The sequence below is a fragment of the Microtus oregoni genome, unplaced genomic scaffold (genome assembly GCF_018167655.1).
Source record: "Microtus oregoni isolate MIOR12 unplaced genomic scaffold, Mior012 000028F_ref0000031, whole genome shotgun sequence".
In the NCBI taxonomy this organism is placed as follows: domain Eukaryota; kingdom Metazoa; phylum Chordata; class Mammalia; order Rodentia; family Cricetidae; genus Microtus; species Microtus oregoni.
The window spans coordinates 16776126-16794148 of record NW_024543087.1 but is presented as its reverse complement, the minus strand read 5'-3'; the positions used below and the strand labels follow the sequence as shown (position 1 = coordinate 16794148).

At 37.6% G+C, this 18023-nt stretch overlaps 1 protein-coding gene across 4 annotated transcripts in view; it reads right to left on the bottom strand.

The window, feature by feature from the left end:
- Dock3 (dedicator of cytokinesis 3) overlaps positions 1-18023 on the bottom strand; it is a 465111-nt gene that overhangs the window by 148748 nt on the left and 298340 nt on the right. For all 4 annotated transcript variants that reach the window (XM_041676723.1, XM_041676726.1, XM_041676724.1 and 1 more), the window contains exon 10: positions 7130-7211. In XM_041676723.1, coding sequence (XP_041532657.1) covers positions 7130-7211 — 82 coding nt within the window. The remainder of the gene's footprint in view (positions 1-7129; positions 7212-18023) is intronic.

Below are 18023 nucleotides of genomic sequence, written 5' to 3'. Positions count from 1 at the left end.
GACTCAGTCCTAACTGGGACATCAAGCCCTTCACCTCAAGGCTCAGGGATCTACGCCAAAGAGAAGGAAAGATTGTAAGAGCCAGGCATGGTAGATGACTCCAAGGAAACAGTATTTTCTAAACAAAATAGAACTGACAAAGACTACAACAATACCTACAAAACCTGCACAGGTTCAAACCATACAAAATCACAGAAGGGGAAGTGGACATGAAGTTTCACTTTGAACTAAGAAACTATTTGTAGCTGAAACCTGCTAGAGAAGAGAAAATCAGTTTACTTCAATGGAGTATCACTGTGTATACAACCACCCCCCAGAGCAGGTCCCATGCCCAGTAGTAGCTGGCCAACACAAAATAGACTGTGTGTGTGTAGAGAGAGGATTTTTGGTTCATTATGTTTGTCTTATTGTTTTTTAAATTTTTCTTCTGTCTCTTTTTTTTTTTGAGAGGGAAAGAATGTGAGTTGGGTGGGTAGCAAGGTTGGGAGGATCTCGAGGATGCCTAGGGGAGGGAAAATATATTCAAAATACATTGCATAAGGCTTTTATTAAAATAAAAACTGTTGAAATAGATAATGAAAACTTGAATATTATATTCCTTTGAAATTTTATTTTATTGATAGTATTCTTCTAGCTCTCATTTAGATCAACTAATAAATCAGGTATCTACAAAAGTTTCAGAATGCAGTTCATATTGTTTTCACCCATGGTTATTCTGTCAGCATGGAAAGACATTTTATAATGCAAGAAATAAATGTTCAGTGCAAGAAAAAATGAAGCAAAACATTAAAATCTCATTAATGATGAATACACTAAAATTTTATTCTGTACTAACTTTATATTCATCCCACTGTCCACAAATCATTATTACACACTTGCCACATTTCCTACAAATGAGATTAATTTGGTCTTAGTGAAATCTTGATAAAAGATTTGGTTCTAAATTTAGATATTTATTGTTATTATCTGTACCAAGTTATAAGACTGAAAAGGTTTTATCTTGTTTTTCCACTATTTATGAAAAGGTGCCCGTGTGTCATGTCATGCATATGGAGGTCAGAGGACAACTTACACAAATCAGTTTTCTCCACCATGTGGGAACTAGAATCAAACTCAGGTCATCAGGCTTGGCAACATAGAGCCATCTTACTGGCCCTAAAAATAATTTTATTGGAAAATTTAAAAAGATTCTTTTAAGTAAACAAATATAATCCCAAATCATAAACTTTCAAGCTGAAAAGTTGCAAAATCTGTTTTAACATATTTATATTTAGAATCCATTGTAAAGTAACACACTTGCTATTTTTTTACTTAGAACATTACACCAGGAATAGTAAAACTTCCATAAATATTTCATATATACTATTCATCCATCCATCCATCGTCTATGAAGTTTCAGATTTGTCATGAGGTTATCCACTTGCAGGTTGCTCTGTCATTATGGTGATTTAGTGGTGCCTGATGGTGTGACCTTTTTTTCATGAGACAGGTTTTCCTATTTTCACTTCTATGAAAGAGTCCATCAGCTCCATTTTCTGTTCATCTTTCATATTTTGCTTGGTTTCACATGCATGTCTCTTTTAATAAGGACAGAAAAAAAGAGTGGCTATGATTTTGAGTTAGCTCATAAATGCAGAGTCACCATGTTCCTTGATTTATACCCTTTTATTAGACTACAATTAAGGGGAAGCAAGGAAGTAACCTAAGGTACAAAATGTAAGGAGGCTCTCACTCTTGACATCCTGTGTGTTGCTTATCTTACTCTAGTCCCAGCTCTGTCCTGCTGAGTAACTCTGAATAAAAAAACCAGGGAGACATTAAAAGGTAATACAGAAAGGTGAAACTGTACTTCTGGATCCTAAATGGTCACAATATATTGCCAGGTTCTTAGAAAATAGCAACAATGAAATAAGTTACAAAAGTTTATTTAAAAAAAATAGTATCTCTGGCATCACAAAGATAAACTTTTACATAAAAGTTATCCTTTAATATTGAATGGATGTATTGAACTTCATTTTGTACATTTCTCTAATTTTAAAATGGAATTTTAGGGGATGGAGAGATGGCTCAGTGGAATTTGTGGTTGAGAACGCTGTTCTTTGTAAGAACAGAGTTAAGTTCCCAGCATCTACACAGTGACTTACAAACGTAAGAAACTCCAGTTCCAGGGAATAGAATGCTTTCTTCTAATCTCCACAGGCACTAGGCTCACACATGGTTCACATACGTATTGTGAAAAACACCCACACACATAATATAAATCTAAAAGAAGTTTAATAGAAATAAAAATGAAATTTTAAATATTTTCAAGTTAACACTGTAATAAGTTATACAATAGCCAAGTGGTGGTGGTGCATGCGTTTAATCCCAGCACTTGGGAGGCAGAGGCAAATAGATCTCTATGAGTTTGAGGCCAGCTTGGTCTATAGAGTGAGTTTCAAGTTAGCCAGGACTGTTACACATAAAAATCCTGCCTTGGAAAGACAAAAAAAAAAGATATACAATAAATAATAGAAATAGAAAAAAAACATTTTCAAGTATTTTATGCTCATTCTTAAAGTTTACATATTTCCTGAAGGTTTGGTACATTTTCAAATAATATAGTTCCATCTACATAGCTAAACTAGTGTTAGTTAACCTGCACTTCAAAATGTCTAGCATCATTATCAACAGTGCTCCAGAGGACTGCCACATAACCAAGAGTATATTAGGCAGTACAAATTGGACTCAATTTTTTAAATAAGGAACAAAGTTGGGAGAGGATGGAAGGGGCATGAATATGGGAGTTCAAGAAAGGGGATGAATATGATAAAAAAAGTGTACAATATTCTCAAGGAATTTATAAGAATTATTATTTAAAACCTTGAAGATACTCCTCCAATAAAGGTGGGAAACTTTAAAAAGTCCAGGGCTGTAGTACAAAGGGAACCACCCAGTAGCACACTAACAGCTTGTGCCTTCCCACTGTGGCAGAGAGTGGCACACCATGAGTATTACACACACTTTTATTTACACTTTGATTTACAAAGCTGAAGGTGATGCTTCAGCTTTGGCCTCTGGACTCAGATATATAAATAAAGTACTAAATAAAATTTTGACTTACTATAATTACATTCAAACGTCTTCATAATTAAGTTTATTTTTTAAGAGCATTCATATCTAAGAATTCAATAGCTTACTTATACACTTAGCTCTTTCAAATCTAAACAACAGTCACTAACAATTTCTCTTGTTTTAGTAGAAAATAAGGAGGATATCAAGATCTAGAAAAGCCTCTTTCTAACTAAGACATCCTCTTTCTGCTTTAGAAATGACGTTGGTCAGGAACTCTCACTTCAAAGCTGTCTGCTCACATAAATCCCCTTCCCTGTAATCTCGATTCTTTCTTCTGTTTGGTGTTGAATAGAGTACACTGTTCTTTCTAGATTAGCCATTTTAATTTAATTCCTTCAATAATTGCCACGGGGTTGCTTTTCCTATTCTTTCTTCTTACATTACCTCCCAAGGTTTCAATGATGAGCTCAGTCATGGACAAAATATTATTTGAACTTAGCTAGGTTTGAAAACCTTCCTACACAGCTGAAGCATTCTTTTCTACATAGAGAACATTTTCATAGGAAGCGATCTCCTGTGCCCATCTGTTGTAGGGTATTTCCCACTTTCTCTTCTATCCTTTTCAGTGTGTTCGGGCTGATATTGAGGTCTTTAATCCACTTGGACTTGAGTTTTGTGCACGGTGAAAGATGTGGGTCTATTTTCATTCTTCTACAGGTTGACATCCAGTTGTGCCAGCACCATTTGTTGAAGATGCTTTCTTTCTTCCATTGTATACTTTTAGCTCCTTTATCAAAAATGAGGTGTTCACAGGTTTGTGGGTTAAAATCCGGGTCTTCTAAATGATTCCATTGGTCGACTTCTCTGTTTTTATGCCAGTACCACACTGTTTTCATTACTGTAGCTCTGTAATAGAGTTTGAAGTCAGGGATGGTAATGCCTCCAGAAGATCCTTTATTGTATAGGATTGTTTTGGCTATCCTGGGTTTTTTGTTTTTCCATATAAAGTTGATTATTGTCCTCTCCAGATCTGTGAAGAATTTTGATGGGATCTTGATGGGGATTGCATTGAATCTATAAATTGCCTTAGGTAGAATTGCCATTTTTACTATGTTGATCCTCCCAATCCAAGAGCAAGGTAGATCCATCCATTTTTTGGTATCCTCTTCAATTTCTTTCTTCAATGCCTTAAAGTTCTTGTCAAATAGATCTTTCACTTCCTTGGTTAGATTTACCCCAAGATATTTAATGCTGTTTGTGGCTATCGTGAATGGTGAAGCTTCTCTGATTTCCCTCTCTGCTTCCCTATCCTTTGTGTATAAGAGGGCGACTGATTTTTTGGAGTTGATCTTGTATCCTGCCACATTACTAAAGCTGTTTATCAGCTGTAAAAGTTCTTTGGTGGAGTTTTGGGGGTCGCTTAAGTACACAGAAGCACAGACATTAAGAGCAACATTGAATAAATGGGACCTACTAAAACTGAGAAGCTTCTGCAAAGCAAAGGACACTGTCACTAAGACACAAAGGCAACCTACTGACTGGGAGAAGATCTTCACCAACCCCTCAACAGACAAAGGTCTGATCTCCAAAATATATAGAGAACTCAAGAAAATAGACTTTAAAATGCTAATTAACCCAATTAAAAAATGGGGCACTGATCTGAACAGAGAATTCTCAACAGAAGAAGTTCAAATGGCCAAAAGACACTTAAGGTCATGCTCAACTTCCTTAGCAATCAGGGAAATGCAAATCAAAACAACTTTGAGATATCATCTTACACCTGTGAGAATGGCTAAAGTCAAAAACACCAATGATAACCTTTGCTGGAGAGGTTGTGGAGGAAGGGGTACCCTCATCCATTGCTGGTGGGAATGCAATCTTGTGCAACCACTATGGAAGTCAGTGTTTCGGTTTCTTAGGAAATTCGGGATCAACCTACCCCTGGACCCAGCAATACCACTCTTGGGAATATACCCAAGAAATGCCCTATCATATGACAAAAGCATTTGTTCAACTATGTTCATAGCAGTATTATTTGTAATAGCCAGAACCTGGAAACAACCTAGATGCCCTTCAATGGAAGAATGGATGAAGAAAGTATGGAATATCTACACATTAGAGTACTACTCAGCGGTAAAAAACAATGACTTCTCGAATTTTGCATGCAAATGGATGGAAATAGAAAACACTATCCTGAGTGAGGTATCCCAGACCCAAAAAGATGAACATGGGTTGTACTCACTCATAATTGGTTTCTAGCCATAAATAAGGGTCACGGAGTCTACAATAGGTGAATCTAAAGAAGCTAAGTAAGAAGGGGAACCCAAGGAAAAACATATAGTTATCCTCTTGGCTAAGGGAAGTAGACAAAATTGCCGGGGAGAAAATTGGGATCGTGGGGTGGGGTGGGTTGGGGGTAAGGGGAGATGGGGAGAGAAAAGTTAGAAGGGAAGGAGGTCGGGCCTTAGGAAAGCAGGAGGATTGGGATAAAGGAAGGTTGGACAGGGGAGCACGGAACCACAATTCTTAGTTAAGGGAACCACTTTAGGGTTGGTAAGAGACCTGACCCTAGAGGGGCTCCCAGGTGCCCAAGCTGAGGTCCCCAGTTAGTTCCTTGGGCAGTTGAGAATAGGGAACCTGAAATGACCCTATCCTATAGCAATACTGACGAATATCTTGCATATCATCATAGAACCTTCATCTGGTGATGGATGGAGATAGAGACAGAGACCCACACTGGAGCACTGGACTGAGCTCCCAAAGTCCCAATGAGGAGCAGAAGGAGGGAGAACATGAGCAAAGAAGTCGGGACCACGAGGGATGCACCCACCCACTGAGACAGTGGAGCTGATCTATTGAGAGCTCACCAAGACCAGCTGGACTGTGACTGAAAAAGCATGGGATAAAACTGGACTCTCTGAACATGGCGAACTATGAGGGCTGATGAGTCGCAAAGGACAATGGCACGGGGGTTTGATCCTACGTAATGTGATGGCTTTGTGGGAGCCCAGCCAGTTTGGAGAACATTTTCAGTGAGAGCTATTTCACTGACAGCAGTTTCTTATTCTGTAGTACCATCATCTGACATTTTGACAGATTAAATTGTAGTAAATGATCTGAAGTCAGGTGAAGAAACATAATTTTAGCTCTCCAATAAAGTCACATTTTAGATCTTCAAATAAATACTATTTTCCCTTAAGAGGTTTCAAATCAACTTTAAGATAGCTCTCCACCTACCAGTCATGGGCCACATGCAAGGCCAAGAACATTGTGGAACTATAACACCTTTGTAAGCTCATGAGGATTTCTGTTTTGCTCTATTTTGTTTTTGCTAGCATCTTGCTAATTCTCCAGCATCTGCCTCCTAACTAGCTAGTTGTAACCGACATAAGCAAACTATGCCTAGCCAATGAATTTGATATATCTTAACTATCACTGAAATAGGTCAAAGCACTCACAAGGATCCAAGAGCTTTAAATTGTGATATAGTCTTGTTTTTCTTCAATAAATTAATTAAATAAAGGTGGATAGTTGTTACTTAGTAGAAATAAATAACGTTAATTTGGATAACACAAGGGCATTGTAGAATTACAAGATCTAATCTTTAATTAGCAGATTTGCCAAGCCTTCTGAGATGAGATGATGGCTTCATGAGTGGAGACCAAGAGCAATAACATAGTTATTTAGAAAAGTGTAAAGTACAGACGAGAGTAGAAAAATTCCTCCATTTGGTATTATAAAGAAGACAGGTTAGTTTACATGAACTTACTAGATGGCTCCTAAACTATAGGTCTGGTTGGTGGATGCCTTGGACATCAGAGATTTTATATGAAATAGCATATAAAATCTACATTAGGTACCTGATATTTTAAATAAAATTTCAATTAAAGACCACTGCTAACTAAAGGTCTCTACAAGTATTTCATTAAAACTTGATGGAAACATAAATCAATTCCTATTCTCACCAGTGGAGGTGGGAGATAAGAATAGATGTTTGTTTCCAGAGTGACAATATTTACACAGCAGGCCCTTGATTAAAGTTGGCACACAAAGGGGAAAGAGTATTTGCACATACTGTAAAAAGGGCACACATTCGTTCTATCTTCTCTGGGTTCCTTGGTCCACCATTCTTGTTCAGTCTCACCAGAAACCGTTCACTGAAATGTAGGAAAGAGAGAGACAGAAAAATGTAATGAAACAAATTAAAAAGGCATATACAGAAAAATCCCTAAAGGCTTATGAAACAGCTTATTGTGATAGGCAAGGATTAAAACCACACGCACTGGTAAAATACCTTACTTGTTGTGCCAAACAATTTGCAATGCATATATGTTGTTGTTTATTGATTAGTTGTGGCTGTGTCTAGTCTCTCTCAAGTGTGAGTTCCTTGAAAGTAGCAATGAGCTTATACTCCTTCATAAGTCTCCTTGAAGTTGGAGTCCAACTCTATACCTATTGTAGCAAATATAATCTCTACTATGTAATTGTAAAAATATGTATAATACTAGACCTAGAGGAAGTTATTCAGTTTATATCTTTCTACATATATAACTCCAGGGAATTATCTGAGGACTTTAAATACTATATACTGTTTTTCAAACTTTACCAAAGTCTTTATAAGAATTTTCCTTCTTGCTGGAATGATAATTTAACAGACACTAAATATTTTATTCTCAATTCATACAGACCATTCTTGTAAGAAATTACAGACTAAAACACATCAGAAACAGTATTTGAAATATTCAGAAAAATATTCCCTTGCTCTCTAATCTTCCCATCCCAGCTCAACATCTCCATCCTTCCTGCCCCCCCCCAGGCTCCTTGCCAACTGTAACATTAACACTAAGCCACAGTGAAAAATCTATGTTATCATAAAGGAAATGTTCTTTATATGCCCAGTTACACTCATTAAATGTCTTTGAGATTAACAAAAAATGGTATGAAAATATTACACTTAGAATAATAAGATGCATCCTAGCTTTTTATATATTTATTTGTTCACCAAGTAAATAGAATTTTCTGTGATGCTCTATGTGCTAAACAAACATGGGAATACAAATGTGAACAAGATATATACAAGATACTTTTTAGTCCTTGTATGATGGAGGAAGGTCATTGGTTAAATAAAAAGAAACTGCTTGGCCCTCATTGGTTAGAAGATAGGTGGGAGGAGTAAACAGAACAGAATGCTGGGAGGAAGAGGAAGTGAGCTCAGATTCCACAGCTCTCCTCTCGGGAGCAGACTCTCAGAGAGACGCCATGCTCCCAGCTCCCAGGCAGACGCACGCGATGAAGCTCTGACCCAGGATGGACATAGGCTAGAATCTTCCCGGTAAGCACACCTAGGGGTGCTACACAGATGATTAGAAATGGGCTAAATTAATATGTGAGAATTAGCCTAGAAGAGGCTAGATAGAAATGGGCCAAGCAGTGATTAAATGAATACAGTTTGTGTGTTGTTATTTCGGGCATAAGCTAGCCAGGCAGCCAGGGTGTTGGGGACGAAGCCCCGCCGCCCTTATTACTACACTTGTAGATAGTGAGATGTACATAACCAAATCTCAAAAGATTTAGGTCAGATATAAAGTTAAGATTCTTCATTTGAAGGAGTAAATGAGATTAAGAATGGAATTCATATAGAACGAGAAGAAGCTTTGATCAGAATCCTAAAGGTACTGAGATTTAAGAAATAGGCAAAAGAAAAACGAACAACAGAGAAACATAGGGACAAACAACAACACAGAAGAAAAGTACAATGGGATACTGTTTCAGTCAAGGCCATAGAGAATCACCTTAGCTAAGGACAAAATTTAGAATAGCAAGATGAGTCTGGGAGAGCTGCCTCAGTAAAATGGTAGAGAAGAAGAGCTGTGTGAGAAGAATGAGGGAGTTCAAACAGCAAATCTGTAACTCTGAAAGGCATGGTATAAAACAGAAGCGTTGTACTTTTAGTTGCATGGAGATAAGGAAGGTCTTTGTTAAATGAAAAAATAAATCACATGGGTAAAGTCAAATTACTTTCAATAAAAATATTGAGGTAAAAGTTGAGTGGTGGTAGTGCATACCTTTAATCCCAGCACTCGGGACACAGAAGCAGGTGGATCTCTGTGAGAGTTCAAGGCCAGCCTGGCCTACAAGAGCTAGTTCTAGGATAGGCTCCAAAGCTACAGAGAAACCCTGTCTCAAAAAACCAACCAACCAACCAACCAACAAACAAGTCATCAAGGTAATTCAGAGAGATAAGCATGGAGCTGGACGGGTACTTCAGTGGTTAATGGCGCTTGCTGTTTTTTCAGAGGACCTTGATTCCTATCTACAACAATTAACTTGAATGAATCACATACTTAAATAAGGCCAAATTATAAAATAACAAGAAAATAAAGGCAAAATACAGGATAAAATAAAGAGTCTGGTATCGTGTTGAAATTTGTGTTTTCATATTCAACATGAAAAAGCAAAAACAATTGGTGGCCTCAAATTATTACGATTCTTGTATCTTGTTGTAATTTGTGTTTTCATATTCAACATAATACAACCAAAAACACTTTGTGGTCTGTACTTATTAAGAAAATATCCATATATCAAAATTAAATCAAGACAGATAAATAATTTAAATAGACATATAACACTTACGGAAATAGAAGCAGTCATAAGAAGTCTTCCAACCAAAAACAGTCCAGGGCCAGATGGTTTCAGAGCAAAATTCTACCAGAATTTTAAAGAAGATCTAATTCCAATACTCTTCAAACTGTTCCACATAATAGAAACAGAAGGAACATTGCCAAATTCATTTTATGAAGCTACAGTTACCTTGATACCAAAACCATACAAAGACGCAATAGAGAAAGGGAACTACAGATCAATCTCCCTCATGAACATAGATGCAAAAATACTCAATAAAATACAGGCAAACAAAATCCACAAATACATTAAAAAATCATCCACTAACCCTGCAGAGATATATGAAACTCTGCCAATGCAATCTACCATATAAACAAAGAAAAAAAACCCACATGATCATCTCATTAGATGCTAAAAAAGCCTTCAACAAAATTCAACATCCCTTCATGATAAAGGTCCTGGAGATATCAGGGACACAAGGAACATAACTAAATATAATAAAAGCAATTTACAGAAAGCCAATAGCCAACATCAAATTAAATGGAGAGAAACTCAAGGCAATTCCACTAAAATCAGGAACATGAAAAGGCTGTCCACTCCATATTACTTCAATATAGTACTTGAAGTTCTAGCTAGAGCAATAAGACAACAAAAGGAGATCAAAACAATACAAATTAGAAAAGTCAAACCATCACTATTTGCAGATGATATGTTAGTATATATATGTGACCCCAAAAATTTGATGAGGGAACCCCTACAGATGATAAACACCTTCAGGAACGTGGCAGGATACAAGATCAACTCAAAAATATCAGTAGTCATCCTATATACAAATGATAAACAGACCGAGAAAGAAATCAGAGAAATAACACCCTTCACGATAGCTACAAATAACATAAAATATCTTAAAGTAACTCTAACCAAACAAGTTGAAAGCCTGTATGATAAGAACTTTAAATCTTGAAGAAAGAAATTTAAAAAAGACACCAGAAAATGGAAAAATCTCCCAAACTCTGGGGTAGGTGAATTAACATAGTAAAAACTGCAATCTTACCAAAAGCAATCAACAGATTCAATGCAATGCCCAGCAAAATTCTTCACAGAACTCGAAAGAACAATACTTAATTTCATACAGAAAAGCAAAAAACCCCGTATGGCCAAAACAATCCTGTACAATAGAGGAAATTCTGCAGGCATCACAATCCCTGACTTCAAACTCTACTATAGAGCTATAGTAACAAAAACAGCTTAGTACTGGTATAAAAACAGACACGTGGAACAATGGAATCAAACTGAAGAGCCTGATATTAATCCATACACCTATGAATACCTGGTTTTTTGATAAAGAAGCCAAAATGGTACAATATAAAAAAAGAAAACATACTTAACACATAGTGCTGGCATAAGTGGGTATCAACATGTGAAAGATTGAAAATAGATCATGCACAAAACTCAAGTCCAAATGGATCAAGGACCTCAACATAAAACCAGTTATACTGAACCTGAAAGAAGAGAAAGTGGGAAGTAGCCTTGAACACATTGGCACAGGGGACCACTTCCTAAATATAACACCAGTAGAACAGACACTGAGAGCAACAAACAATAAGGGGACTTCCTGAAACGGAAATGCTTCTCTGTAAGGCAAAGGACAAAGGGAATATGACAAAATGACACCCTACAAAATGGGAAAAGATCTTCACCAACCCCACACCTGACAGAAGGATGATCACCAAATATATGTAGAACTCAGGAAACTAGACATCAAAATACGAAACAAAATCTAACTACAAAATGGGTGCAGAGCTAAATATAGAATTCTCAGCAGAACAATCTCAAATGGCAAAAAGAAATTTAAGGAATTGCTCAACATCCTTAGCCATCAGGGGAATGCAAATTAAAACGACTCTGATATACCATCTTATAACCATCAGAATGGTTAAAATCAAAAATACTAAGGACAGCTTATACTGGGAAGGATATGGAGTCAGGAGAGAGCACTCTTTCACTGCTGGTGGGAGTGTGAACTTGTACAGCTACTTTGAAAATCAGTATGGTGGTTTCTCGGGAAAATTGGTAACCAATCTACCTCAAGACTCAGTGATACTGCTCTTGAGCATATATCCAGTGGATTCTCAATCATACCGCAAAACACTTGCTCAACAATGTTCATAGCAGTATTATTTGTAATAGCCAGAACCTGGAAACAACCTACATGCCCTTCAACTGAAGAATGGATAAAGAACATGTGGTACATTTACACATGAAATACTACTCAGCTGTAAAAAACAATGACATCATGAAATTTGCAGGCAAATGGATGGAACTAGAAAAAAACATCCTGAGTGAGGAAACCCAGACTAAGAAAGATAAACACGCTATGTACTCACTCATAAGTGGATATCAGATGTAAAGCAAAGGATAACCAGACTACAATCCACAAATCCAGAATAGCTAGGTAATAAGAAAGACACTAAGATGGACACATGGATTGCCCTGGGAAGGGAAATTAGATGAGACCTCCTAGGTGAACTGGGCCAGGACAGGTGGTAAAGGGGAGGAAATGGGAGATGAGAACATGAGGGAACAGAATGGTCAAGTGGGGAGAGAGACGGAGTGGCAGGGTAATGAAAGAGAGATTTTGAGAGAGCCACTATTGGGTTAGGGAGAAACTTGGTGCTAGGGATATTTCCAAGATTCCACGAGGATGACCCCAGCTAAGACTGCTAGCAACAGTGAAGAAGGTACTCAAGCTGGTGATTATCCCAAATATCACCATAGAGCCTTCATCCAGTAATGGATGGAACCAGATGCAGAGATCCACAACCAAGTAACAGATCAAGCTCCAGGAATACAACAGAGAAGAGAGGAAGGAGGGAATATATGAGCAAGGGAGGTCAAGATCATGATGGAGACTAGTACTTGGGAAGCAGAAGCAGGTAGATCTTTGTAAGTTTGAGGTCTACAGAGCAAGTTCCAGGACAGTCAAAGATACACAGAAAAACCCTGTCTCAAAAACAAAACAAAAAAAAGACATTAATGGAGAAATCCACAGAGACAGCCGAAACAAGTTCATGGAGAATCATGAACTCTATATCGACCGCTGTGGAGTCTCGATGGGACTGAACTAGGCCCTCCATATGTGGGAGACAGTGGTGAAGCTTGAACTATCTGTGAAGCACCTGACAGTAAGACCAGGATCTATCCCTGGTGTATGAGCTAGCTTGTAGGAACCCTTTCCCTATGTTGGGATGCCATACTCAGCCTTAATGCAGAGGAGAGGGGCTTGGTCTTGCCCCAATATAATATTGCTGACTCCCCATTGGAGCATTTTACCCATTGAGAGGAGTGGATAGGGGTGGGCTGGGGGAATGTTTGGGGGCAGGAGGACAGGTGAAAGGGAAAACTGCAGTTGTAATATAAAATGAAATTTAAAAAAAAGAAAGGGAAGGAGGGAGGGAGGGGAAGAGAGAGAGAGAGAGAGAGAGAGAGAGAGAGAGAGAGAGGAAGGATATTCTAAGTTGTAAGAATGATAAAATAATCTTTATCTACTGGAAACTATCTCCTTTTTGAAACAGGATGATAAGAAAATGAAACGATAGGGTACTTACTGAGAGAAAACATTTAGCAAACAAATATCTAAAAAAAGAACTGTATTGAGAATATACAAAGAATTCAACTCAATAATATCAACAAATGTGTTTAAAAAAATAAGCTGGGGAGATGTTTCAATGGTTTAAAGTGCTTTTATGTAAGTAAGAAGACCAAAATTTAGATGCCCACATAAATGTGCCTCTTCTGTAACTCCAGCCTTGGAAGGCAAAAGGTAGAAACAGGTTAGCCTCTGGTAGACTCTAAATTTAAGAGAGACTCTGCCTCAAAAGAGAATAAAAGTAGAAAGTAATCAAATAAGGTTCCCAACTGACATCAACCTAAGGCCTCCACATGCACATATGTGCATTCCCACATACAACTGTACCCACACACATGCAAACACAGATAGATTTTGCATTCATACACATGAAAAAGACAAAAAAAAACAGGGGAAAAGGATTTAACTAGATCCTTTACCAAAAAATGCATGGGGATGGAAAGTAAGTGGGGAAAAATTATTAAATCTGCTTGCCAGTAACTACTTACATTCCTCCAAGGTTTAAGGGTAATTATAGTCAGAACAGTCAAATTTATTCATGAGATTTTTTTAAAAAAATTAAAAAAAAATTTAAACAGAATCTCATTATATATCCCTGACTGGACTGGAACTTGCCATGTAGACTAGGATGGTTAAAGTCACAGACATTCACTGGCCTCTGCCTCCAGAGTGTTAGGATTAAAGGCATGTTAATCTGGCCCTACATATACATTTTATCAGCATCAATATATTTACATGACAGCAACAGGTCATGCTTTCTCTTAAACAACAGGTGAAAATTCACTGATTTAATATTTGAAGTCTTTCAAGAGAAAAGAGAAATGACTTGACTTGTATTCTTTCCCTTTTTTGTTTTATTGAGATAGGATGTTGTTAGAATTTTAGACAGGTTGTAACTTCTTATGTAAATTGTGCTGGCATCAAATTTGTGATGTCCTTCTGCTTCTGTCTCCCCAGTGCTGGATTATGGCTGTGTGCCACTGTGTCCCCAACTTTTCCTCTTTAGTGAACTGTATTACCAGAAAACTACATTTAGTTGTGTTCACAATGATGAACTATGGAAGACACTGTTTAAAATTACATTAATTTCATATTATAAAACAAGTCTTACAAAGTAATTCCATAATCTGAATTTGTGACAAGTCTAATGTATGTTAATTTCACTTGCTTATATGAACATTATTAATTCGTGGTGGTCTTACACTTCACTTCCGGCATTCACGCATTCATTCCTACAGCAAACATGTGGTGACTGAGATGCACTGGGGCAGAGGTGAAACCTCTCATCCCAAAGGGCAATCTTTCCTAAAGACTAAGTTTCATAAATAAATGCAGTTTCCTCAAACAAAATAAGTTGAATTCTCTCAACTCTTTCAATTTGGTTTTTATGTTCTTCATTGGATTCTCCCTGAAGATGGATGCCTACTACTTAAAACATCTCTAACGATAACTGGCCAAGTGCTTGACAACTGACAAGTAGCCCCAAGGATGTACTATATTGTATATCCTAAGAGAATAGGAAATCTCTAACACTAACTCATAGATTTGTTTTCTAATTTAGATCACTTAGCTTTATTTTTCAAGTTCCTTATGTTATCCCTGCTTCACGTAAAGTAGATAGAGCAAACATGCAATAAAAGAAAATCAGAATCCAGTGCCATGGTTTCCAGACTGATTTTTGTTTTCTACTTTCCTTTCCTCTTTAACAAATCTTACCGCTCACCAATACAAGGAAGATTAAAGAACAGAGTCACTTTGGTGAGATCAGATCATTTCTGTAACTACTAACACAAGGGTCTGCCCTTGTCCTTTTTACTTTTTTTTTTTTTAATAAATCTTCATTGATTTTTGTCATGTTTTTAGAGCTTGGGATCCAGCACATGCTTTTCTAAATGGGTGAAACCTGCCTGTCTGACCCTTTCTTCTACACATTCCCCTTAACTGGCCATATCTAGCCCGAGGTCAACATCCAGTGCACTGGCTTCGTCAGGCCATTCCTACCTGCAAATTAACTTAACTTCAAAGATTCCACCAAGACAAACCCTAGCTACTACTTACCCACAGGGCCCTGCTACACTGCATCTAATCTCTCCACCCACCCAGATCTCCCACTTCCTTTTCCAGAGTCTAGTCTATTGAGTATGTCTGACCCTCCCACATCCTCCCTGACCAACCAGATTTAGTCCGAGACCCTTCCAACCCTCTCCCCCATATCCAATGCCTAGGACTAGTCTTTTCATTCCTATATGTATAATAACCAATTTCTAGGCTTCCTCTGGGACCCACCCTGCCTACCTTCCAATCCATAGGCAACACCAACTCCACAACCTCCCATGCCATACCTAACCTCTTCACTCAGCTAGATCTATCCCTACACTCTAGTGTTGGACCACTGGTGTAGGAGGTCCTTATGTCTATGTGTTGCTTTTATTAATGAAAAAAGAAACTGGCTCTGCTTGATAGGGCAGAGTAAAGCTAGGCAGGGAAAACTAAGCTGAATTCTGGGAGGAAGAAGGTGGAGTCAAGAGAGAAGTCATGTAGCCCTACTGGAGACAGACACCAGAACTTTACCCAGTAAGCTACAGACTCGTGGAAATACACAGATTAATGGAGATGGGTTAATTTAAGATATGAGTTAGCCAGAAATATGCTTTAGCTATTTGCCAAACAGCACTGCAAATAATATGGTTTTCTGTGTGATTATTTGGGGGCTAAATAGCCAGGAACAAACAAGCAGCCTCCTACAACAGACCACTTCAGTTCCTTTTGTCTGCCTTACTTCTTCATTCCACCCAAGTTATTTCCTACCTCTAGGTCCAGTCTGCCTGCTATCTTTTCTGCCCCAAACTGCCCTTAATAGATCATATTTAGAACAAAGGAAGTCCACATACTCAGATGTCATTGTAAATATTGAAATAATATGAAAGATCAAACCAGTATCTTCTCTCCAAAACCTACCATCCTATATAAATGTTTTCCAACACATTCTCAAATTTCTTCTATGAAGCCATTATCATGAATACCCAAACTAGGTAAGGACACAGCATCAACAAAAAAAGAAAACTATAGGCCAGTATCCCTGATGAACTTGCTATAACTGCAAACAGAACACAGACATATAAAAAATATTATCCATCATGTCAAGTTGGTTTTATCCCTGAAATGTATGAATAGTTCACCATATGCAAGTCAATATATATAATAAACCACATAAACAGATGTAGTGATATTTCACTTATATTTTAATAAAGCTTGACTGAAGATCAGAGCTCTGGTCAGCCTTATAGACGAGGCAGTGGTAACACACACCTTTAATCCCAGTAGCCACACTAGTTTGCCAAAGACACTGGGCAATAGTGGTGCATGCCTTTAACCCCAGTACTAGAGAAGAATATAAGACAGGAGGAGACAACCCTTAGGCAGTCTCATTCTGAGGAATCCTGGAGGTAGGATCTCCATTTTGGATTTTTGCTTTTCGGTACTTCAGGTTGAACCCCAATATCTGTCTCTAGGTTATTAATTGTGCTACAATTGAACTTAAAGACAAAATCATATTATCATCTCAATGGAGGCAGAAAAGCCTTTGACAAAATCCAACACACCTTCATGACAAATATCCTAGAGAATATTGATGTAAAGGTAACATAGTTCAACATAATAAATGCTATATACCTACAGTCAACTTCCTTCAGAAACAAACAAACAAAAACTATCCCAAAACTATATGGAATCACAAAAGACTCCAGATAACCAAAAATAATCCTGTGGTTAAAGAAAATAAATAAAACAATGTTGGAAGTAACACTATTATTGATCTTAAAATACATTACAGAGCCAGAGTAATAAAAACCAAATAGCACTGAACAGCATAAATAATAAAAACCTAGAGATAGATATTGGTATTCAAGCTGAAGATCAGAAAAGCAAAGCAGCCAATCACTAGAGAGATCTTTTACCTCTACCAAATCTTCAGATTGAAAGGGTGAGATCCTGTCTCCATGAATCCTCAGACTCCACACTCTAGTAAGTTCCTGTCGCCTCCCCTTTATATTACTCTCTCTGCTCAGCCATATAGCTCCTGTCTCCACCTCCCTAATGCTGGGATTAAATGTGTGTACCACCACTCACTGGCCTGTATGGGTGATTAGTGTGGCTGCTTTGCCCTCTGATCTTCAGGCAAGCTTTACTTATTAAAATGCAAATAAAATATCACTACAGTACAGGCACAAAAACAGACAAGTAAAGCAAGGGAACAAAACTGAAGACCTTAACTAAACAAAAGTACATATAACTTCACCTGTTAAATGTTTAACAAAGATGCCCTCTACCCCCACCCAAAAAAGGTATCTTCAACAGATGATGCTGGGAAAATTGGATATTTATATGTAGAAGAATAAAATCAGGTCTGTACCTTGCATGAAAATTAACTCCAAGCCAGACGGTGGTGGCGCACGCCTTTAATCCCAGCACTCGGGAGGCAGAGGCAGGTGGATCTCTGTGAGTTCGAGGCCAGCCTGGTCTACAAGAGCTAGTTCCAGGACAGGAACCAAAAAAGCTACAGAAAAACCCTGTCTCGAAAAACCAAAAAAAAAAAAAAAAAAAAGAAAGAAAATTAACTCCATATGAATCAAAGACCTAAATATGAAACCCAAAACACTGAAATTCCTATAAGAAAACATAAGCAGTATCCTACATGATC